The sequence below is a fragment of the Diadema setosum genome, chromosome 3 (genome assembly GCF_964275005.1).
Source record: "Diadema setosum chromosome 3, eeDiaSeto1, whole genome shotgun sequence".
Taxonomy (NCBI): domain Eukaryota; kingdom Metazoa; phylum Echinodermata; class Echinoidea; order Diadematoida; family Diadematidae; genus Diadema; species Diadema setosum.
The window spans coordinates 6,355,760-6,382,331 of record NC_092687.1 but is presented as its reverse complement, the minus strand read 5'-3'; the positions used below and the strand labels follow the sequence as shown (position 1 = coordinate 6,382,331).

The 26,572-nt window shown below is 39.3% G+C and overlaps 1 protein-coding gene across 1 annotated transcript; it reads left to right on the top strand.

Annotated features, from left to right (window-relative positions):
• The first annotated feature begins 3 nt into the window (after positions 1–3).
• LOC140226692 (NLR family CARD domain-containing protein 4-like) lies at positions 4–17,205 on the top strand. The gene is made up of 5 exons (XM_072307132.1): positions 4–29; positions 639–2,241; positions 3,061–3,222; positions 15,965–16,138; positions 17,149–17,205. The coding sequence occupies exons 1-5, from the start codon at positions 4–6 to the stop codon at positions 17,203–17,205; spliced, it is 2,022 nt and encodes a 673-aa protein (XP_072163233.1).
• Positions 17,206–26,572: the final 9,367 nt, after the last annotated feature.

The following is a 26,572-nucleotide window of genomic DNA, read 5'->3' as shown; positions in this document are numbered from 1 at the left end:
GCAATGGGAAGAAGGAGACTTGGAACTGAGTATGAAAAAAAAAAAATCATAGCTACGCATTTGTCTCTTGTTTAGATTTTTTTTTTTTTGCATATTGAGTAGGTATCTTTTAACATGGTCGTATAGGTTTTGTAGTAGTTACGGCAAGACATGAAGATACAGAAAAAAAAGTACCGCAAGCAGTTCATTTGTTTCTTTGTTTATTTACCAGGCCTGATGAACAATAAATGTGACCCGCTACAACAATTGGGTCCGAAAATAGTGGGAAGTCGATTATCTGAAAACATCGTGACATTATTCCTTGCCATGCACTGACCAAAAAGGTCACTCCCTCGTTGCTAGGAGTTCAATCTATCTACGGCGCTAAATCCTTCTCTTCGGTAGCACCAATCCATACAGCCAACGTCTACACAAAAATTCCTGACGTTACTTGGATCCATCTATTCATATTCCCCTCTCTCGTTGCCTCGAATTTAGAATCTAAATAACATGTGAACAGTTACCATACCTGTATATTCGCCCATAGCCGTGTCTCATCATATGTTTACAATATAAAGATGTATTGCACATAAATGTTCATGGGAGAGTATGCGTATGTGTCTGCTTGAGAGCATGTGTGTAATGTAATTCATATAAAGCAAAGCAAAATGCTTCTCTTTCTCTGTCTTGATTCTCTTCCAAGGACCATTGGTTGAATCTTCGCCACTAACAAAGGAGCAGGTACAGCAATGCCAAGAGGAACTGAAAGCGTATTACCGTATGTCTCAACGCAAGGTTACGTTGGATCCACTCATGTTCATACTTCTGGGACAGTTTGAATTAGATGAAATTTACACCAACTTGAGTCTTATAGACATTAGCACTATGCGTAAGGCACCAATAACATACAGCGAACTTTTGACCAACGATGAAAGCGGGAATCTTTCAAAGCGCATCCTAATACAGGGTGAGGCAGGTGTTGGGAAATCAACGCTTTGCGCTAAAATCGCCTTCGATTGGTGCAAGGGGGGTATTCTCCAGGATCTGGATTTGGTGCTAGTTTTCCCTCTTCGAATTGTCACGAACGTAGAAACTATAGGTGATATTGTGAAGAGATATCTCTCCGATTCAGTTGGAGCAACAGCAAAACAAATAAACAATTATATCTCATCAAATCCAATCAAAGTTCTCATTGTATTTGATGGGTTCGACGAGTTTAATGGGACATTAAGTGACGAGAACAAGAGTGAGGTCCTTCGCATTCTAGGATTAGAGCAATATAAGTCAGTCAAGGTAATTGTAACCACACGACCATGGAGAACTGATGAGTTCAAATCGGAAAAGAGTCTTCGCGAAGCCTACTCTTTTATAAGCATCGAAGGATTTAACAAGAAAAACTTATTAACTTATATCAAGAACTACTTTGGAATGAGAGAAAAAGAGACTCTTGCAGAAGATTTGATCAGTTTCATGGAAGAGAGTGGTGTTATACGGACGAATATGGCTCCGTTTCCTATATATTGTGCAATGCTTTGTCTCATGTGGAACAATTTAAGTGAAGAAGGGCGAAAAGAAATGCAACAACTGCGATCTTTCTCTAATGTCTTTCGTGAAATAATATCTTTTCTGAAAGAGCATTATGCATCGATATTCTGTGATAATGCACAGAATTATAATGAGGCTGAGTATGTAAATGAAGCTCATAGAGCGATTCAAGATATAACTGAAATAGCACTGAACGGTTTATTGCAAAGGAATCTTTCATTCCCTAAAGAGCAATTCAGACAGTGTTGGGAAGCCATGGAAATATGCAGCCGAGTCGGGGTTTTGACTATGGAAAGAGATATCTTCAGCAGGGATCGTCGGCTCGACGGCAACGTCCCAACTTTCCTCGAGGTATCTACGGTTAGGTTTCCGCACAAATTGCTTCAAGAATATATTGCAGGGATGCATATGGCAATGTTATTTGTCAACGATCGCTCAAAGTACCACAAAGTGAAAAGCCAAGTTCTCAGTCGATACAAAGAGTTCCGTTATTTACTCTGCTTTACCTCAGCTTTAGGAACTGAGCTTTGTCTTGATATCATCAACGACTTGAAAAAGACTAATGACCGGTATATCTGCGTTGATGTTGCATTTGAGTGTCATACTGAGGAGGCCGCCAGAACAGTGGGAGAAAGATGGGAAGAATATAAACTGGTATCTTATACACCAGAATACACAAAGTCGGGAATCGTTTTCATGGTGCACTGTGACCAAGTGGTGAGTATAACAGTTTTGAAAACTTCTCATAAAACCACAAAGGATCTTAAAAAAAAGAAAAGCACTCATTAACTGAATGTGGGGGTGCGTCGTTTCATCTGTGAAAAGTGCAAAATCGTAAATCTCCTGGTTTATATTCACAGATATTTCAAAACCTGATGTTGAACTTGGGGAAATCGTTTCGAGATGCAAGTTTAGGGAGTTCTAACTCGAATGATATTCAGAAATAATCATTTCAGAATTTAAGTCTGATATTCTCTCATTGATGGTGAAGTGTAATACAAGTTAATTCGGAACTGTCATCCCATTTTCTTTAGCTGCTATATTGTTGAACCAAACCTGCACTTGTTAATGCTCTTATTGTAACGGATGTCTTTAAACGAGCTCCTTTTAACAAGCGTAGTTGAACCGTGCACTAATTTGACGAAGTGAGACAATAATTATTTTAATCACTCTAAAGTAAATGGATTGCCAGATTTCATACTGCATAGTATGTCATACAGTACGCGAATGAGAGGCAGACCAGTACTTACCTTAAAAGGCCTGACTTTGCTGTGGAAGTATGAAAGGTGCAAAGATCCACCCATAAAACATATTTCCAGTGTGACACTAATAAGATTACAAAGTTGAACATACATGTATTTTGCTTAGAGTGTAGGACGAGTGCTGATGTGGACACCCCTGTTATCTTTTTATAGTTCATCTGTCATGTCTGTGCCCTAATTATCCACTTTCAAAACAACAACAAGCACGATTCTTGAATATTGAACTGTCGATTATTAATGCTCCTTATTATCAATCAATGTTTGCTTTCCATAGAAATCGCTATATATTGACCTTTTAAACTGTGGGAGAACTTTGTCACGTGACTTAGCGGAGGGTATGTGTTCTAGCCGTGTGCTGCAGGAAGTAACAATAGGTGACTCGGAATTTCACACGGACTTCTATAAAGTCCTCAGCGAAAAGGCTTCGATATGTCAGGTAAATCTAGTCAGTTCAACTTAATTCAATTCAATTTCATTTCATTTCAATTCATTGTACTTAATTTCATTGTCAGTACTCAAATGATACGAGATTATTACACACATTCAAGTATTCTGAAACTTCGCAGCTCAATTGCTGAATTGTGTCTGATATAAAAACATAAAAGAATATACGACACGAGAAGAACAAATCAGGAAACGCACGTGTACAGATAATAACAATCAATTCATAATCATCGAATAAAATCATAAAGATAACTCAATTAGGTGAAGTAAATAAGGCCAGATTGATTCCACACAGGATATACATCATTTTTTTTTTTTTTGGAATATCATCACAATTCTTGCAATTGACAGTAAAATAGAAAATAAAAGGATCAAGAGAAGGAAAAGAAGCGTTCAAAAAGTTGATAGACTGAGAATGGGGGTGGAGACGAGATAACGGGAGTGTGTGTGTGAAAGAGAGAGAGAGAGTAAGAGAGGAGGGGAGGGGAAGAAAAATAAGGAAAGGGGTTTAAGAAAAGGAAAATACCAAAGGAGAGAAAAAAAAATGAAAAGATTAAGAGATGCAGCAAAAGACACCAAAAGAGAAGATGAAACCTGAGTAAAAACATAAAAAGACATGTCATACCAACATGATATGAAATCTAAGTTTAGTGCACTCTGACATGGTGTTCGATACAGAATTGATGTAAAACATATCCAAAATGAATTATAGAAATACCATTTTTAACGTCTTTACACAATACGTTACACATGTTGAATGAAAACATAGATAAAAAGAATACAAGACATGCCAGTTGAACACAATGCAATGCACAAATCATACCCTCTTTGGCACTATACAATGATTAATCAGAGCTACAAGAAAATACATAATGCTTTAAAAAATGTTACGTGACTATCAAAAAAAAAAAAAACCCAACTAGTTCCAACTTGATTACTTCAAGAGACACATCGTTACTGATATCACACAATTCGTTTAACTGACGATAAAAAGGGTAAAAGAAATAAGAAACATGGATGATTGTTGAAAATAAATGAAGACCTAGAGGGACACAGAAGACTGAGCAGGGAGAGTGCAATACGCGCACACACATAGATGTATATGTATGTATGCATATATATATATATATATATATGTATATATATATATATATATATATATATATATATATATATATATATATTGTAGCCTTCTCTCCTCTGTCCGCTAGTGTATATGTTGTTATATGCTGTGTGCCATCCGGCCCCGGCAACTAGCTGGAGAAGGGTCAGGATGGTCCGAGCTAGGCTGGGGTCCGTTTGGTTGAAATATACAACCAGGCGTGGAGAACGGCGTTGAAATGTACCATATTGCTGGGTTACTTACTACCAGTCTATTCCCATTACTTGCTTACTAACAAAATACTACCAGTCACAATTCATCCAACGAAGATACCAGTACCAGAGCAGCTCATCCAATCGCAGATACCAATACCAGTGCAGCTCATCCAATCGCAGATACCAATACCAGTTCACTCGCATATCATTTCATCAGTTCCGTAATTGCACTGCACTACTCACCAATACTTGTGTTATACTGCAGCAGACTTCAAAGGAAGCGGTCCAGGCAGTAGTATCCACTTCAATCAACGCTTTATTAACACAACACTAATCATTCACACCTTGGCCTGTACCCAGGCCCACCCAGCTGGCTTATCCACACTTTGGCCTGTATCCAGGCCCACCCAGCTATTTGGATACAAATTCGACGTCTTATTATTCTCCAACCGCTATGTTTCCGAAACAGTTACGCATTTTACTTACTGACCTTTTCCTCAAATACTGACGCTTATTAACCTTCCTCATTATACGGAAACGATAAGATAACGAAACAATAATTGTATGAAAGATTATTACTGAACAAAATCACATCTCCAACAATCATTACCCCTCTAAAATTCCTGACAAAACAATCCATAATCGTCAGTTTCCTTGTAACTGATCGATTCAAGATCGATTGCTAAAATAATCGATCGATTATATATTTGACCACGGAACTTTTAATATTGGGCTAATTTTCACCGTTTTCTTACTGTTACACTAATCTACCAATTCTTCATTGGTTACACGACACCCCTCCCTCGCTAAGCTCGGTCCCCGAGCTGACAAATAACAACTCGACAACTTGAACTGGTAAGTATAAAATACAACAAAAGGCAACACTCGATAAAAACCTTGCTACTATCTCAACGTCTTGGTAGCATTTTCCTCAAACATCTAACCACATAACGTTTTATACCAAAACATCTGTACGTTCTAACTTCCGCACGAATGGGAACCTTACGAGCACTGCTCAAATCACAAAATCCTACCGGGTCTCACGTCCTATAAACATGAACATGAACATGCTGTAATCCGTCTGCTAACACATTGTGCTGAATGAACAAAACATGGCACTTCCCATCTTCATGGGCCCTTACTGTTTGATTTTCATCCAAGCAAATCGAGTAAATGATACCAGCCTAATCAAACATACATCATCCAAGATTACTGCTAAATACTCTCCTTAAATAGAACACGGTCTCTACCACTTTGGTCCTATTTCTTCTTGAAAGAGAGACAAAACATAATTCTGTGCGATTACTCCAAAACAACCTGGTTTTATCTAAACCGCAACTAATATAAAAATCCACAGTCTGCACTGTTAATCTCAATATGATAACAAAAAGAATACCTCTCTGGTAGTATGGTCTTTGCTAAACATCGTTATCTTCCATCACTATCAATTAAGTGAATACCTACTTGGTATAAACAGAACTGCTTATGATTACCTATGACACAACATTGTTAGTACATGTATAAACAACCGACTTGTTCACCTTATACCAGCCACTGCTACCAATTACACATTGATAACTGACACTCAAAAACCAAAACCCTACATTTGACATATGTGAATAGTTGAAATAACAACTAGGTGCATGGAAATTATACCATTTTCACACCATTTTATACCATATGTGAGCACAACATAGAATCTTAGCATGAGAAACCAAGTCCAGTGCAATACTTAATGTTCAATGATTACAACTCATAAATCGGCAAAGCGTCCATCATGCTCATCCCGGTTTCCGTCCTTTCATTTATTTATTGTCCATAAATGTTTCAAAATTTAAACCAAATTAAAAGAACACTGGTTGCTACGTTACACTGGTTCCCTTGCTCAATCGTCAGCCACGATATCTGTCTGCACCTCCAGCCACTCCCCATACAACGACAATCACTGTTCCGGCACTGATATCACTTGCAGAATCCGAAACACCAACAGTCTGCGCGACCAGTATCTGGCCTAGCCCATACCGGTTCCTGGACTAGACGGGGGTAGCACTCGTGAGTCCCACATGGCGTATGCAGTTTATGTCGGTAGCAGTCTACGACAGATCTGCTACCACGCAGGAAGTCGAGGCCCAATATTCCTTCATGACGTATGTCAGCAACAATTACGTCTGCCGTATACGATAGAAGTCCCAATTGTAAAGCGACTTTTGCCTTCCCATCCATTGCCAATAGCGATCCATCCGCCATCATCATCGGCTCATCCAGTGGGCTTAACGGTGGCTTACTGCTCGAGTCAATCGTGTCGTAAATCCTCCTGGCTATGAAGGAATGGGTTGAGCCGGTGTCCACCAACGCTTCAACTCGTGCCCCATTTACCGTGGCTTTTATAAACAGTCCGTGCCAAGTCCCATCCAGAACTGTCCTTTGCTCACTTTCAGCAACATTGCTGGCCCCAGCGGACCATTGTTCACCCCTCTGGTTCCTCGCCATGTCGTAAATGTCCTGCATGAATGCGAATACCAAAATGAAATATCATGAGAGTTCAGTCCCAAAACAGTGAGAGTTCGACATGCCGATATGTGCATGCCTAGAAGTATCTGGGGGGACGTCTATTCCGTCTCGGGTATGGGTGCGGTTCATAGCTGGAATCTCTTCCAGGCTCATCACCTTCCAACGCCAGCTCTGTTGGTACAGCGTCATCAACTTGTTTTGGGTGGGCATCTGAACCTCCATTAGACTCCTCGTCATCTGTAGCCGGTTCTGGTACAGCCTCCTCTACTTGTTTCGGTCTAAACTCCCACACTGGCCTCTGCACCCCTGTATATGGCTTCAGACGGTCCACATGAACCACCAGCGGCCTGGTCCTTGGTGAAAGCTGTAGCCGTAGCGTAACATCTGATAGTTTCGTGACGATCAAGTATGGCCCCAACCATTTCGTCTGCAACTTGGGACTGCAGCCCTTCTTCCGCATCTTTCTCCGGAGCCACGCATACTGCCCAACATTGTATGCTGCGACATGGGCCCTCTGATCGTAAAACCGCTTCTGTTTTCTGCAGGCCAGCCCCAATCTAGCTCGTGCACGGTGATGTGCTCGTCTCATCCTTGTACGGAGACCCTCTGCATAATCTGTGCAGACCTCCTCCTGGTGGTCAGCATCATCTGGTTCAGCAACATCGCCTGGCATCAGCACCTCTCTCCCCAACATTAACATGTTAGGGGTCTCCCCCGTTGAATCTTGAGGGCAGCTCCTGTAAGCACTTGTAGCGAATGGAATCAGCTGGTCCCAGTCCTTCTCTCCGCTGTTCATATCCAGAAGAGCTGCAACGGTGTCTACCAAGGTGCAGTTGTATCTCTCGATGAGGCCATCCGATTTGGGGTTGTAGGCTGTGGTTTTCGTCTTGGTCGCCCCAAGCAGCTTACACACCTCACTAAAGACTTCGGAGACGAAGTTTCGGCCTTGGTCCGAGTGGACGAACCTGGGCACCCCGAACCTGCAGACGAACTCTACCACCAGTTTTTCTGCAATGGTTTCAGCACGCTCGTCCTTGATGGGATAAGCTTCCATCCATTTAGTAAAGTAGTCCCCTAATACGAGGACGTACTTGTTTCCTTGTTTCGTTCTCGGGAACGGACCCAGAATGTCAAGTGCCACTCTTTCCATTGGGAAGCCGCTGATTCTCTGCTGCAGTGGAGCACGCGGTGTTCTACCAGCACCCTTTCTCCTTGCACATATGTCACATTCACGCAGAGCAGACCGGAAATCTGCTGCCATCCCAATCCAGTAGTATCGTAGCCGAGCACGAGCTAGCGACTTGCCCATACCAAAATGGCCACCAGTCATAGAAGCGTGAACCGCCCGAATCACATCTCTCACAAGGACTCTTGGTAGGATAATCTGCCTCCTCACAGTGCTACCATCCGCTGCCTCCCAGCGACGGACAAGGACCCCGCTGCTAACCTCCAGCGCTTCCCAGTGATCCAAGAGCTGTCTTGCCTTGGCAGACCATGATGCTGCTTTTTCATCAGACGGTCGCTCAGCCGCCAGTTTAGCGGCACGAACCGGATTGATGTCCTCGTCTTGTTCCTGTAAGCTGCCGATATCGGGAGCCTCATCTGCTTCTTGCTCTAGCAGTACCCTGGCTTGGTCTGCTGGTATCTCCTCATCACAACCGCACTGTCTACACGGTCGGCGTGACAACCCGTCTGCATTGCCATGACTTCGCCCTTGCCTATGACGGATCTCAAAATCATATTCCGAGATCAACTCCAACCACCTTGCCAGCTGACCCCTGGGGTCCTTGAATCTGACAAGCCATTGCAGCGAGCCATGATCTGTCCGTATCACCACATGACGGCCATATAGGTACTGACGAAACTGCTTCAGAGAGACCACCACTGCTAGGAGCTCCTTCCTCGTCACACAGTAATTTCTCTCCGCTCTCCGCAGTGTGCGGCTTGCATATGCCACCACCCTCTCAGCACCATCTTGGACTTGGGAGAGCACGGCCCCAACACCAACGTCGCTGGCATCAGTATCAAGGATATAACTGCCATCTGGGCGTGGATAGGCCAGGATAGGAGGCGATGATAATTTCCCCTTCAGCTCATCGAATGCCTCTTGGCATTCTTTCGTCCACAGGAACTTGTGATTTTTCTCCATTAGCTGGTGGAGCGGTTTGGCGATGGAGGCGAAGCCTGCGGTAGTACGATACCAGCCCCACAAAGCTCCTCACTTCCTTGGTGGTCCTCGGTGTTGGCCATTGTTGAATGGCGGATGTCTTGTCTGGATCTGTTGTCACTCCATCCTTCGACACGATATGCCCCAGGTACCTAACACTGGTGTGAAATAGCGAGCACTTCGACGGCTTAAGCTTCAAGCCGGCCTCACGGCCCCACTCGAAGTCGTGACAGCTCATCTTCCACTGTCTTGCCAAAGACAATCACGTCGTCCAAGTACACAAGCAACATTTCCCAGGTAAGGCCTGCCATCACTCTATCCATCAGACGTTCGAAGGTGGATGGCGCATTACATAGCCCGAAGGGCATAACGCGCCAGGCATACAACCCGCCATTAGCGATGAAGGCTGATTTCTGCTTAGCCTGGTCGTCAAGCTGCACTTGCCAATACCCACTGGCAAGATCGAGGGTTGAGAACCACTTTGCTCCGCTGAGTGCATCCAGCGTGTCATCTATTCTGGGCAGCGGATAAGCGTCTTTCAGTGTTGCAACATTCAGTTGGCGGTAGTCTATGCACATCCTCTTGCTCCCATCCTTCTTTGTGACCAAGACCACGTTGGAGGACCAAGGACTGCTTACTTGCTCAATCAGCCCCTGAGATAGTAGCTGATCTATCTGTCTATCAATCTCCGCCCTCTGCTCTGCTGGATATCGTCTTGGTGCTTGTCGCACTGGTCTCGCATCACCAGTATCAATGCTGTGCTGGACTAGGTCAGTTCTGCCCAGATCTGTTGGTCCATTTGAGAAGACATCTGCAAAATCTTCCAGCAGCTCTGCTACTTGCGTGTGGTACTGCTCTGGGACCTCTTCAATGCTTCTCTTGTACAGCTCTACCACATGTGATGGCATGCCATCACCACCGTTCACGTCACGTGGAATTACCTCGACCTGTTCAGCGTTTTGGAGCTGAGTCAGACACGCCACCATAGTGCCCTGCTTCACCACTCTCTCTTCCTTTGTGGGGTTGTAAACTCTGATAGGGAGTACCTCAGCATCCGCCTCAACGACAGCCCTTGCTATCAGCAAGCCCTTACTGAGGGTCTCAGCCTGGTTGGTAGGAGCTTCCAACAGGCCAACTCCTGCGATTGGTTGTGGCCTTCCACCTGCCACCATGCCTTTCAATATTGCCTCGTGCCCAGGGGGTACTGAACTGGTCTCGCTTGCTATGATTCTGTGGCAGAAAGGCTGACCCCGATGATCTTTGCATTGGATCGTCTCCCATGGCAGCTGCAGCTCCAGTTTGCGGCAATCCAGCACCGACTGTGTTTGCATCAAGAAGTCCAACCCGATGATACCTTCATTGTGAAGATTGGCCACCGTCACCTCAAACACGAACAGCAATTGTCCCATCTGGATTTCAGCCAGTGTTTTACCACTGGTCTCGAGTGGAGAACCGTCTGCTTGGCGCACTGTACGAGTTGCTCGCTGCAATACCGGCTTCCTTGCATCTGCAATCTTGCTGAAGATCGCATTGGACACATACGTCTGCGATGAACCGGTATCAATTAGGAATGTGACGGGCTGACCATTGATCTTAGACTCAACATGAAGACCATGATATCTGCTATTGCCAACTGGCCGTGCTTGCTCTGCTTGTTCAGCCTGGGGTGCTCGCTGTGGTTGTTCTGGTGTCCTTTGTTGCACGCCACCAACATCACTACGAAGTGGAGCTGGTCCCCACTCTGGCTGACTGCGCACTGGTATCTGCTCGATATTTGATGCTTGGGGACAGTGCCTCCAACCATGGCCAACTTGATTGCAGTGGTAGCACCTCCTTCTGTCTGCATCGATGCTTGCTGGCATACTTCTAAGTGGTTGCTTCACTAGACGTGGGCAATCTCGTTTCCAATGGCCAGCTTGGCCGCAGTTGAAACAATTGTTGCTCTGGTCCCCAGGCGGTGATGATGCAGGTACCCTTGCAAATTGTGCTGTCGCGTTGGTTCTCGATCGTGTTGGTGGAGAAGATTCCACTCTGGAAATCAGCTCTTCCACTGCTTTCGTCATTCGCCTCATAGCGCCGTCTTTCTCCTTGGTTGCAGGGCTCTTCTGCTCTACATCATCAGTCGCCAGTGCTCTGCTATACCGCTGCGACCGGCCATCGCTTCTCTCCGTCTCCATCCTCAGGAAAGCCTCTGTACTCAATGCTGCTTCGATTGCCTCATCAAGTGTGCGGGGCTGGGCGCGGAAAAGACCTTCTCGTATCTCTGGTCTTACGACCGCGTCCATGAAGTGGCCTCTTGCTAAGCGATCTTGCCCCGCCTCGTCAAATTCTTGGTAGGCTAATGCAGTCAGCTCCCGAATACCTTGCCCCAACTCCTGCAGAGTCTCCTTTGGTTTCCTCCTTCTGGTCCGCAGCTCAGCCAAGAAGACCTCGGATTTGCCTGCTGGGCCGAACCGTTGCTTAAGCCTATTTACCAGCTCACTGTACGTTAACCTCCTTCCTGTCTGTTGAACAAGGACCTTTACAGCTGGGCCTCGCATGCTGGCAGCCAAATACTGCAGTGCTTCATCTTCGGACCATCCGTTCACCCCTGCGCAGGCCTCAAAATGACTCAAATAGTCAAGAATCGGTCCCCTGCCGTCGAATCTATCGGGAGTCATCCGCAGCTTATCTCCACCTCTATATCTGCGCTGGTAACTGCCTTCGTCCCACAGTTCTGGTCTTCGCCACGGTGTACCCATTGCTGATGGTGCTGCTGACGAATTACCTCCACCACCTACCAAAACTTCATTTACTGGTGCTGGCTGGTTGCCCGTTGCTGGTGTCTCCCAACTGGTCTGCTGGATCCTGCTGGGGCCGCCTGCCATCCTACCTTCACATGTAGGACCACTCTGCCATTGCTGACTTCCAGTCATCATGCCGACACCAAGCCGTTGCGCTGTAACTGGTTGTTTGCAATACCTGCTGCATCCATCGTTGACTGGTCTGCTTTCAGGTGTTGCAAAACTACTGGGGAACGAATGAGGAATCTCAACGTTTCCACCAGATCGCCTTGCAAAACTAGCAGGAGGAGCTTTACTTCCGGATGACTCTGCTGCAGCATTTGGTGCTGTGGTGAAGCCATCCTGGTCTAGCGGTGTGCTGCTGCTAATTCCTGCCCTTCCTGAACTCATCGTTCCTGAGCTGGGGTGGCTGGTGGTAGCGGGTCCCTGCGACGGAGCTGGAGTTCTTCCGAGTGCTGCACGAAGATCTGTCATCATCGCTTCGACGTCTGCCAGCTCCTGTTCTAGCTGCCACCAAATTTCCGCTGGAGTTTGCTGACGCAGGCCAGCAGTTCTTGCTGAGTGATGCATGTTGCGCTGCCCTGTCTACTGCCAATCCCACTCCTGACACCACGTGTAGCCTTCTCTCCTCTGTCCGCTAGTGTATATGTTGTTATATGCTGTGTGCCATCCGGCCCCGGCAACTAGCTGGAGAAGGGTCAGGATGGTCCGAGCTAGGCTGGGGTCCGTTTGGTTGAAATATACAACCAGGCGTGGAGAACGGCGTTGAAATGTACCATATTGCTGGGTTACTTACTACCAGTCTATTCCCATTACTTGCTTACTAACAAAATACTACCAGTCACAATTCATCCAACGAAGATACCAGTACCAGAGCAACTCATCCAATCGCAGATACCAATACCAGTGCAGCTCATCCAATCGCAGATACCAATACCAGTTCACTCGCATATCATTTCATCAGTTCCGTAATTGCACTGCACTACTCACCAATACTTGTGTTATACTGCAGCAGACTTCAAAGGAAGCGGTCCAGGCAGTAGTATCCACTTCAATCAACGCTTTATTAACACAACACTAATCATTCACACCTTGGCCTGTACCCAGGCCCACCCAGCTGGCTTATCCACACTTTGGCCTGTATCCAGGCCCACCCAGCTATTTGGATACAAATTCGACGTCTTATTATTCTCCAACCGCTATGTTTCCGAAACAGTTACGCATTTTACTTACTGACCTTTTCCTCAAATACTGACGCTTATTAACCTTCCTCATTATACGGAAACGATTAGATAACGAAACAATAATTGTATGAAAGATTATTACTGAACAAAATCACATCTCCAACAATCATTACCCCTCTAAAATTCCTGACAAAACAATCCATAATCGTCAGTTTCCTTGTAACTGATCGATTCAAGATCGATTGCTAAAATAATCGATCGATTATATATTTGACCACGGAACTTTTAATATTGGGCTAATTTTCACCGTTTTCTTACTGTTACACTAATCTACCAATTCTTCATTGGTTACAATATATATATATATATATATATATATATATATATATACATATAATACATACATATGTTTGTGTGTGTGATTGTGTGTGTGTGTATGTGTGTGTGTGTGTGGAGCATGCGCACGAGGTAAGAATTGCAATGCCTTAACCTTTTATTTTGCGACTATTAAATTTACCCAGCAGTAACCTCATTTCGAAAAATTAACTAGATCAAAAGAGATAAAGCAAGCATCTGTCTTCCGGTATCTAAATCCAAGGATATCTTTTGATCCTCCTCGTGTATATCAATGCGTGTAACTTCTTCGAGTCATGTTCCCGGCTCTTGTCATTTCATTCTTATTGCTACTGGCTGCAAACATGGGCTCCTGTCGTGTTCACAATTTTTGATGTTTGTTTGTATGTGTGTTCTTCTACAGATACGTAAGCTGAAGTTATTTGGCGACATCTGGAATGAAAAGTCTCAATATCAGCCGTCAATGGGTGTAGACTGTGCCAAATGGGTGTGTAATATGAGACATCTTTCGAGCTTCAGTTTGAATTGTTTGAGAGATGAATTCTTCTCAACAGCCGCCAACCTCTCGGAAGCTTGTCAGGTATGTCACCTCTCACTATTCATTTAACCTACTAGAATATATGAATACCTACAAACTCAATAACATTATCTTCACGTAATTACATCACGCCATTTGTACCGACATTTTCTTTTTTTTTCTGCCAACAACAACTATACACACCACAATATGAAATCTTGCAGTGGTCACTCATTCATATCTAGTTAGAAAGGATTCTGTGAAGCATATCGACCTCTGTCTAGGAGCATTACAAATGATTTTGTTGTGAAATGTTAGTACAGTTTCTCGCATGCCCAAGTATCATTTTACCTCGCAAGTTGCTTTTCAAGAGACTAACACCACCCGTTCGAATCCATGGGTTTACACAGACTGTACGGTATGTCTCCCTGACTATTAATGCACTCTGCATTTTTATGTTTTGAAAGCCTTCTTCACCTAACACAATTGTGCCCTACCTAAATTTTTGTGAACTTCTATCTATTACAGGAACCAATCTCCCACCTGCCAACCCTCAACACAAGGCGCGAGAGAGAATGTGTGCGTGTGTGTGTGTGTGTGTGTGTATGTGCAAATGAATACAAAAAAAACTCATGACAAACAATGTCCTCATAGTGAACGGTCATGAACACCTCCATAATTTCAAGGAGCGCGTAAAATTTGAGACAACTATATTGTACTGCAGGTGCCGTGAACCATGAATATATCGATCCTTGTCTGGTTAAATTGCATATTTACATTCCTTCAACACAGTCTGGAACCACATCCACTGTATAAGATCAAGCTCTAATATCCTGTGATAAGACAATGAGATAGAGAGAGCAGGATTATTAGATATGAATCCATAAATACTTCATATACCGTCCATTGAGTGTTCATGTTACGATCTCCAAAGATGTTTTCCCGATCATGCTTGTATTAACAATCGTATTTTATCTTTATTATCATTTCTATCTGCCAATGATGCTATTATCTAGAAACGATGCAGTATATCAAAGAAAGAGAAATAAAAGAACGCAAGATTATATACGTACGAATGCCATTGTACAATAAAGTAAGAAAATTAATGTTACATGCTTCCCTTGTTTTCTTTAATTGCTGCATGTGTTCCTTTGTGTGTACAGATTCGGGATTTGACAATGATTATTTTTAGCAACGAGGAAACTGACGAAGAATATCAATTCGCAGCGGGAGAAGATTTGGCCAGATGGGTTTGTTTTATGCCTCGCCTTTTGAGTTTCCTTCTTGAATGCCCCTGCTTGCCCGAAGGTTTCTTCTCAGTAGCAGCATCCTCAGCATCAACCAGTCAGGTACGTATAACACTTGTCTATGCATAATCCATTTTTTTTTTTTTTTTTTGCTCATCCATATCTTTTTTTTAAATCTATTTTTTGGCTCATATGCGTGCACGGAAGTTCGACAAAAAGATATAGCTAGCAGTGCATGCTCAATTTTTATTAACCTGCAGCTTTAATACGCTATGTATAGCACAACACAATTTACGACGGGTCGATGTGATAAACATATTAGACTCTTAGACTCTTAGACTCTTCTTTCTACAGCTTAAAATGGATAATTTTGGGCTCACAACCGTTCAATAAGTCGTAGAAGATGAAATTAATGGAATAAAAATAAGTTTGAAAGAGTAAAAAAAAAAAGGCGCACACACACCCACAAACACACAGTCGAAACACCGGAAATATCCATGATTTTTTGTTGGTCAAAGGAACAAACCATTTTTTTTTTTGCCTTGTCTGTTGTCATGCTTCGTTTTTTTTTTTCTTGTCTCATTTTTCTTTCGTAGTTGTTTGTTCTAGATATATTAACATCTTAAAAATCTATTTTTATTTTTTCTTCTGCAGATCCGCGAACTTGATATGAGGTTTTACAGAGATTGCATTTCAGAACCACTTGTAGCAACAAACTTAGCTAACTTTCTGTGTTGTTTACCTCATCTGGAACGTGCCACCTTGAACTTTCGTAAAGTACCTAAAATATTTTTGACGACAATTGCTTCAAAAGACAGACGCTGGAAAGTAAGTATCAGATATAGCATATGCATACATACATGACTATACCATCATTTACTGCACATAATTATGTTTGTTTTTTTCTTCACATATTTTTTCAAGGAAATTTCAGACATAAATCAAAATTCTTTTCAGTAATGTCACAAAAGTCATCACTATTCAGATTCAATGTTTTTGACTCGAAGAAAAGGAACAAACTTGTATTCTAACTCCATTAACAAAATGTGATTATATTACGTTACCGAATTTGAAAAAAAAAATGCAGATGAACGATTAGGTTTATTGAGCAGAATTGGGGAAAGACCTGAAAGCATTAGGTTATGTTATATTCTATAGATGCTAATAAAGATATGGTAAGTTAATAATTTGATGACAACAGGGTCATAACAAAAAAAGTGATACAAAAATAAATGATAGTGTTGGTGGAGATGATTGATGTATTGCGATATTAGAATGAAATAGTCGGCGCGTAAACATTGCTTTTGTATTGCCTATACTTTCAAATCTAATTAACAGAAAAAAATGTAATCAAAACAAAACGCAATCAATATCGACAGATTGTAGTCCTAACAGTGACATAGTTTTCTATCGAGTCTTTTTGAAGGCAATATTTTCAATGTTTGTCCGTCGGGACAGATTGAAACTGAAATCATATCCGCTTTTTTTTTTTACATGACGTTTCGGTATCAAGAATATTGAGATACTCATAGAATGATTAGCCCGATATGTATTTTCTAACTATTTCGTCATAATCTGTGAAATAGTAATCATGTGGAATTTGTCTTCCATCACTCAATTCATATTGCAATCCAATTGAAACGAGAATTTCCTACAAATAATTGTGCGGTAAACTGGCACCTCGTCTACAACCACACTGTCAGCAAGAACATACAATACCATTGTTGTACGTTATCTTACTTTGTAGTTTTTTTTTTAATTTTATTTTGCTCAAGCAATGATAATCGATTCGAATAAAGAATTGGTTAATTTTTGCCAATTGGGTCATTATGTTACAGACAGAGGACATAACCATCAATGAGAAGTCGTTAAGCGAGTTACTCGGCGACATCTAATTTGGCATACAGGTATGCATTGTTTACGTGGTTAAAGTATTCTTCTTTAATCTCACCTATTGTGTAGTTGCCCTAGTCATTCCAGACAAAATAATACATAATTAGAAATATGTAGACTCTATATTTACCAAATATATACACATACAATATATATCATTCTTTGTTTTATGCATATTCTATATTATATATATATATATATAATGTATGTTATATTATACTTTCCTACGTACATACATACATACATCATAATTTCATTTCATCTATAAGGTTATTGCAGTCGTTTGGAGAATATATCAGTAAGAGGGCACAATCCAATGAAACATTCACTTGCAAGTGGGTTACACAGCGATGTATAAAGATTGTTACAGTATTTTTTTTAAATCTCCCTGTAGTTTCAACGCTTAGTCATTTCTAATCGAAATGATCAATATAGATATGCTCATAAAGCCGTTACTTCATTCGTTCGGAGAGTATCACAACTGAGATAAAGCATAATTCATTAAGATATACTATTGACAGAATAACGGAAGGACAGAACAAAAGTCTCAGCTTTAAAGACTTCAGGTTCCTGCAAAATTAAACTCCGATTACAGGAAATGCTGTGAGAGCATTTTTTTTTTCGCCCATTCTGATAGCCATGTATTTGCTTTACAATAAAAAACGCATAAAGAAATGGTAGTGTCAAATATTATGACTTTATTGGCACCCTGTATATTACTGTGATTTCCTATCTTCTCCTTCATTCATATCTGATTTGCAAAGACAATTGTCAGTTGTATTGAATTTGATTTTCCATCTTCCTGAAATGTAGGTCATATTGGTTGTATTTATTCAATGTTGTCATATTTATTTCCAGCCACATATTTTTTATTGTAATAAGTAGCAATGACAATTGTCCAAAATAATGTAATCATATTTAGACAAGATATTTTGACAACTAAATTTTGTAACAAAAATAAAACCATGATTGGTCGTCTTGGAATGCAGTGGAATCACGTTATAAGGAAGTCGCCAGGACCGACAGTTTCTGTTATGATATCGAAATCTTGTTATAACCGAACGAATAAACAATTAAAAAACATATTACAGATAAAGTGAGGGCCAGCATTTTTCTTCATTATTACCGATTTTTTTTTTATTACCGTGTTCATTATAACGGGAGTTCAGTGTATACCAACATTAGAAAAAAATATATATAATGACACTTTTTTATCGGAAAAGCTTTCAGTTAGTCATAACAAAGTTCTATCACGCTGAAACGAAGGGAACATTAATTTCGCAGGCTAAATGACGAACACTGACTTTTCACCTTATTTCTCTGTACAAAATGTGTAAAATCACACCTGGTCCATAGAGAGAGAGAGAGAGAGAGAGAGAGAGAGAGAGAGAGCGAGAGAGAATAGAAGAAGTTAACAAGGACAACATTAATTACGTGCTATACATCCACGTAAACAATACATCCTTTCTCTGCGGTGTCATTTTCTTGTGTATTCTCTATGGAGTCAAGGCAGCATCGTATAGGCTTTTACTATCTGTACCTCCTCTTCAATCCATCTACTAAGTACATTATATATAGGTCTATGCCACACAAACGCACACACACACACATACAATTTTTCAGAATTCTATATCACTTCTTATACATATATATATCTATATATATATATATATATATTATGAATATATACTTGTATATATTTTTTGATGATAATGTATACAATTTGTCGCATGATAGTAATATCGCAATCAAGTTCCTTTCTCTTTAATAGCAACTTTCCTTTCTGATATCTGAAAAAAATATTACTGAATGCTATATCTGTTTCCTCTGATATCTGAAAATATGACTATGGCTAGATCTGTTTCTTTAGTATTGCATTTCAAGTCTTCAGTTATATGGTGATATTTTAATCTGTTTTTGTTCTTTTGTTTTCTGTTTTAAATTCCGAAATGCAGAGACGCTGTGCGAGCAGAACAGCAGCCCAGTAGGCCTATAATGAGAGGTCATGGAACAGGCCAAGTTTTTAACCAAGAAGGATTACAAGGTCCACGGGAACTTGAAACAAGCATAGTTTATCGAAATCTGTTCCAGCAGGTAGTTTCTCTGCCGAGGACCAAGAATGGCGAGATGACGTGTACCAGAGAGAGGAAAAATATGAGCAAGAGATCGAGCTTAACATCAGATGAGAAATAGCCCAGGCCAGTGGTCACAGCAATATTCGCCAAGTTATTTTGAGATTAGGGACAAGTAGAAAAAGTGATGAATCAATAATAATAATGTCTTCTTTACCCAGGGTAGCCTCTTCAGGGCTGCCATGCTCTACCAGAGAGCTCTTCCATTATTGTTACCCTAGCGTTGCAAGGTACCATTTATATACCTGGGTCGAGAGGGACGTGGTGAGTAAAAAAATCTTGTCCAAGGACGTAAGCACTGAGAGGGATTCGAACTCGAGACATCCGATCGGGAGTCTGAAGTCATAATCCACTATACCACAGCAACCCCCACTACAAACAATCAAGGGGAAGAGGGGACGAAGTCCAGGACGATGGCGAAAAGACACCGGATGAAAGATATTGATTAAAACGAGTAGAAAGCAAAAAGCGTTTGAAGGGATGTCATAAAGAAGAGAACAACATGGGCCAGAATGGAAGGACATTTAAAGATGGAAGTCAAGTCATGGATGACATCAAAAAAGTCTCAGAAAGGCCTTTGCGAGTTGGAATTCTAACCCGAGAGTTTCTACCACTTTAATATAAAACAGATATGAGTATGATGATTTATAAGATATTGCAGAAATTTCTCCCTTTATGTCTGATAATATTTCTAGAAGAAATCTTAATTGTTCACTTTGTTCAAATCAGAATTTGAATCTTCCAAAGCCAAATTCTAATAACTGTAAAAGAACTTTCTTTTACAGGGGAATATCAATGTATAATCAATTGCCCAATTAAATTCGTAACGCAACAACTTTAAAATCATTTCAAATGTTGTTATCTGATTATCTAGATAGAGCATTATGGTAACAAACAAGGACTCAATGGAGTACCAAATGTAACAGCCATTTTTTTTTTTTTTTTTTTTGGGGGGGGGGGAGGGGGGTATATGAATCTTACCTTTTCTTTTGCAAGTTTGTTCTCCTCGTTTTCTTTTCCTTGCTCTGCTTTTCTCTACCCATCTGATTATTGTTGACTCGCAGTGTACCAGTTCGGTATATAATTTTCATTATTTTTTGTTATGTTTTGTATATGCAGTGTAATAATTATTCTTGTATTGTATTGTATTGTAAATTCGGGACCCTGGGGAAGAACAGACATATTTTGAAAATATGACTGAACAGGCAATCCCCCGTTCCTTCTGTACGTATATGCAATGTATTATGTAACTTGTAATGTGTGTATTTTTATATGGAGACGGAAATAAAAACAAACAAACAATGGAGCTATATGCCTTTCCGTACCGATAACAACTGAAAAAAAAACACGTGGAAAGAATACACCCATACTTCTAGGACGAGGTATACCATGATTGAAACACTGATCAAAAGTTGTGGCAATGTTCAGTCTGTAAGCATATTTTCCATACCTGAGAGAAACTTGAAGACAAATATTTTAAAGAAATTTGTGTCTTTTGTATGCCTTTCTCTGACCCCTTTATTTCACTTTATATATATATATATATATATATATATATATATATATGTATACATATATGTAATGTATATATAATATAAACATATTATGTAATTAAATAAAAATAATGATATATATATATATATATATATATATATATATATATATATACAAGCTGTATATGAAGAGTTTGTTTACAAAAACCGACAAGTCCATTTTTGAAGATTCTGAAGTACGGGCTCTGTAATTAAGTACAAAATAATACCTTTTAAGTGATATATTGGTTACTACATATAAAGGCACATTTTTGAAGTTACGGTCAAAAGAAACACAAATTTTGTTATTATTCTCTTTATTTTTCTTGACCTTTAATCGCAAATATCTCCATTTTGCAAATATGGACTTATCGGTTTTCGCAAACAAACCCTTTATATATACAGTATGTATGTTTGCATATCCATCCGGACATGTACAATACTGGTTGAGGTGGGGATTTATGTTCTTTACATTCTTAAGTGAGATAATGAGAAACCTCTTATGATCAAAGAGCATGCAATTATAAGAAGGGTTCAACGTTTATTTGATGAAAATTGGTTTTTAAATGGCTGAGATATCCAAAAAAGTGGTATTAACTTAAAGACTACAGGCCACAACTTTCAGTAGGATTTCTTTGTTTCACCTTGTTTTTTGATATCTCAGCCATTTCAAAACCGATTTTATCAATTAAACTTTTGATACCCATTAGAATTGCGTGCTCTTTGACATCTCATAGAGTAGTTTTTGAATAAAAAGTTAAAAGCTAATTATTCTCCCCTCGACCAGAACTGTACGCACCCTTTGTAACTCCATTATATTACTACAAGACAAACTCGCGTGACAGCGTGCATCAACATAATGAGAAAAAGGAATACAATGTTTCAGTGAATACCACTCAACCCTAGCAGACATAAGGAATAGACTTATTATCATACTTGTTTTTCCAGCATTATTTATTCACACCTATAGTTACATGCGTATAATGTTGTTGTTGTTCCCTTATATGAGTAGGCCTACCAGTAATGTTAGTTTGATCGAGAGAAAATGAACAAGACCCTTTCTCACAATACAGATTCAATAATTGTCCGTCTTTAATTTACAGGTTACACACATATATATATGTATATATATATATATATATATATATATATATATATATATATATGTCTATATATATATATATATATATATGTATATATATACATATATATGTATATATATATATATATATATATATATATGAAGTTTGCAAAAACTGATAAGTCCATATTTGCCAAATTGAGATATTTGCGATTAAAGGTCAAGAAAAATAAAAAGAATAATGAGAAAAATTTTGCTTCTTCTGACCATTACTTGAAAAATGTACCTTTGTAGTGACCAATATATCATTTAAAAGGTATTATTTTGTACATTATGACAGCGACCGTACTTCAAAATCTTCAAAAATTGACTTATTGGTTTTTGCGAACAAACTCTTCACACACATATATATATGACTGATTTTAAATAAATCGACACATAGTATAGTGGTAGTATAGTGACACATAGTATTACTTGACTATTTTGTATTTTGAAAACAAGAACACAATGTGTATTATTGCATACATTGCTCAGAACTGATTTCCATTATCTGATATGTAATAAGTGATGTCCCTTGATTACATACTTAATTAATTAATTCAGACTAATTGGTATTTCACATTTAAAATAAAAATGCAAGTAACAATCCAATATTAATCAATTTATAGCCTCACACCAAATTATGCGCGTCTTGTAATACCTAAAACTAGTTTGTTATACATCTGTTATATGACTTGTTGAATTAAGGTGGTTTCTAGAGTTGTTGTTTCTGTTTTAGCTGTTTTTGTTTTTGTTGTTTCTCTTTATTTGGCGGTTGTTTTACTGTTCATCAAGAACAATTTGAAGGTACAGGTGAAACACACATGCACACTGACACATGCGCGCGCTCAATATGACATAAAATCCAAAAACTAAGGTATCAATATGATGCTTCAAAACCTCAAAGTTTATAGTGTTTGGATCTAATGACTGTGAAACACAATTCTTGATGTAGAAATACTGCATGGGAATGCTGTCATATTATCGTCACTAACGTAACAGGCTACAGTTCGCTACACAATTCATTTGAATGTATAGAAAAGATAATTTGTGTAATGTATAGGATTATGATATGTTATAATGATGATTTATCATAAATAAAAAATGCACTGACAGTGAAATTCCCTTGTCATCAGCTTCCTTTCTTCCTGTCTAAATTGTATCCCACAGTTACTTTATTTTTTTTTCTGCTGTCTGATCAATCAATGAAAGCAGTCATGTGACCCTCTATCACAAAACTAACAAAAGTCTGTCAGATATGATTTTTTTTTCGTTAATGTCAGACTCTGAAAGAGCAGACGGTAAACGTGAGAGTGATGTGTAACCTGATGCAACTGATCTTTCCTCACCTAAAGTGTATGCCGAGAAAAGAACACCTAAAGTGAAGGGGTTAAAGTACAGTGAATGAGCCAACAAACAAGCTGTCAATCTGCAGACAAAAAGTGAGAAAAGTAATTTCAAATAAGTTTGAAATTTAGCATGTCCTATTAACACATTCTATTTATTACTACTAATTTTCGAAGCTTTATAGCTTCATACTTTTTTTTAGAAGCTATGAGTTAAAACTGGAGAAAGTGCATTTTCAAGAAATGAAAAAGAATCTTCATAAAGACATATCTTATCACGCTTTTCTAAGAAAAAAAGTGTTAAAAAAACCTGCCAAGAATACATTTTCTCTTTGCTTTTATAAGAAATTGGATAGCAATGTAGAAGAAGAAAAATTGAAGATAAGGACCAATTTACCTATTTTCAATCATTACGTAAAATCAGGACTTGCGACGTTTCTTTGGTTTTGTGATGCACGGTCACATGATTAAAGAAGAGCAGAATGCCGTTATGGCCGATATTATAAATGAAACTAATTAGAAGATTAAAAAAAAAAAAAGGTACATGCCCATGCAAGTCAACCTTTAACCTCAGCAATGATACGCGTGATTAGATACACCATTTAACGTTGGGTTTTCCCTTTTACAGGACTCTATGAAAACTTAAGGGGCATTCCGGACTATTTTCATAATTTCATATCATGTAGTGCAGAAATGAATTAACAGCATCATGTGTAGATTCATGGAATTTATTGTGGTCCTTGAACAGAGAAACCAATTAACCGAAAATCTTAAAAATCACACTGCACAGTTTTGATGGCATCAGAGCCTCACATAATATCGGAAATATAGCAGTGTAATTCCAGTACAATATTGCTAGCTCAACAAGTTCACCTGTGAAGAAGCTATGCATGCCTTCTTTTTTTGTTCTGCTTCCATGAGCCCCAGCTCATGCACTCTTATAGTGAGGCTACCATGTCATCATCTTTGTTCATTGCAATTCGTTATTAATTTTGAAAACGTTCTTATTCCTCATCCCAATCACTATAAATTGTGAAATCCTATTCTCAGTTTGACTATTTCATATAGTTAGTCAAACGTAAGAGGCCAAGAATTAGCCTGAGGTCCCCCGTTTAACATGGCGCAATTCTGAACAAGCAAAATAGAGTTTAAACATCAATATGAAGCGACAACGGATTTTTTTTCCTCTCAGATATCCATTCCAATTTATTTCACTTCATTTAAAAAAAAAGAAAAGAAAAAAGAAGTCAATGTACAGATGAAGAGTTTGTTTGCAAAAACCGATAAGTCCATATCTATCAAATGGAGATATTTGCGATTAAAGGTCAAGAAGAATAAAGAGAATAATAAGAAATTTTTTGCTTCTTTTGACCATAACTTTAAAAATGTACCTTTATATTATGTAGTGACCAATATATCATTTAAAAGGTATTATTTTGTACTTTATGACAGAGACCGCACTTCAAAATCTTGAAGAATGGATTTATCGGTTTTTGCAAACAAACTCTTTAAATATAGTACGAGAAAAGAACATTCTTTATAAAGAAAAATGTTTTCAATACATCGAAATAAAACATAAATACAATAAATTTATGAAAATATAAAGTACAGTTGTATATGCTTTTTTTTCTGGGTAATGCCGTAAACTAAGGGAAAGCTGAGGTTGTAATGTGCTTTGTCCTCATAAGCATTGTTAATAAGTATGTAACCACGTATGAGTAGACAGAAGTATGAATATACAATTACTAAAACACGTCAAACTCTTTATGGGAGAATTAAAACCCTACAAAGAGCTTCATAAGGTCGCCTTCTTGCAGCAAAGAACGGGGTTGAAAAGGAGTCATGAGCTGATTTTGAAACGGATCATACTGGACTAGGAAAGAGAATTGCAGATGATATTAACACATTCTAAAAAAGAAAGAAAGAAAGAAAGAAAGACGACGCTCCCCGCTCAAAAAAAAAAAAAGGCAAATAGAAAACCGCACCGCATATCATCAGAATAGCTTTGGAAAGTTGTATACAACAAATCAATGGCAAAAACGATTTAAAGACTTATGATAAGTCTTATGACTGATAATCTTAAATTGATAGTGGATATCTGAATACCCGCCAAACGAACTTAAAAACAAGATCAGAGTAGATTCAAAATAATGTGTTAACTAACGTGATCAGATGGGAGGGGGTCAAAGAGCAATAAAGGACTCCCCACTTTAATTTCACTGCTCCTGAAATTAAGGACATCACATCTGCTGCATTATGATCATATACTGTGAAAGTAGAAAAGGAAAGCGATCATCTTTTTACAAACTTAATCCAATTTGACTGTAGAATAATCAAAAAGACTGTTTAAGACTTAGGTACATTCTACAACTGTTTTCTCCTAATTTCAAAAAGTCATATGGCGATATCCCGGCTATCGTGTCTGTGCTATTCCATCACAAGAGAAATCTTACTAATCGACATGAAACAAACAGTGTCAAATGAATTTGAACCACCAAAAAAATACTTTTCTTATTTTAAGGTTCAACAGATAGAGTCAACATCAGTCTTTCTTAGTTTACAGACCTTTCAGATTTACATTGTCTCTTTTTCTAAACTCTACAAATACCAATAGACTGACAGGATTAACTCCATAACGCCAAATGAATTGAATAGCTTACCAGGGACTAAAAACGCTCCGGCCAAACATCAAAAGAAAAACACACATTTTTTCTTTGTTTCACAGCGTGTACCACAACCTCTTTTGAGAGCTGCCTATTGGAGTACACTTTATTCTTACAAACAATTCCTCTCTTGACTTCGCCAAGTTTGGAGAGGCGAAGTGATGCAAATTCAGTAACAAACTTAGTTTATGCAATCAACAACAAGTAAATTAATTATATATACAATATATGTCTTAAGCGGATAAATTGGATCTTTACACATATGACATAACATTTGCAAAATGCATGTACACTTTATATATCAGATAACAAAGATACCGTAATAACGCTTTATATATGATTAGTGTTCAGTTTTTACCGAAATGTAATAACTTCAGTTATTCACCTGTTCATCCTATTCTGTTTCCCGAGGACTATGTCAAATTGTCTCGTTGAATTATTACTATAATTTTCATGACTCACGAAGGGACTGCATTCTACAAGCTTGGCTTTTCAACAGTCCCCTCCATTTCCGACCTTTTCTTTCTTATGATTCAGTCACATTTTGTCCATGTATTTCTTCAACTATTGTGTTTA

Bases quoted from the DNA above. Each gene is read 5' to 3' on its own strand.
- LOC140226692 (XM_072307132.1), top strand. From the start codon at position 4: ATGGGAAGAAGGAGACTTGGAACTGA. The intron at 3,223-15,964 runs GTAAATCTAGTC...TTTCTTCTGCAG, and splicing joins AAAAGGCTTCGATATGTCAG to ATCCGCGAACTTGATATGAG. The intron at 16,139-17,148 runs GTAAGTATCAGA...ATTATGTTACAG, and splicing joins CAAAAGACAGACGCTGGAAA to ACAGAGGACATAACCATCAA.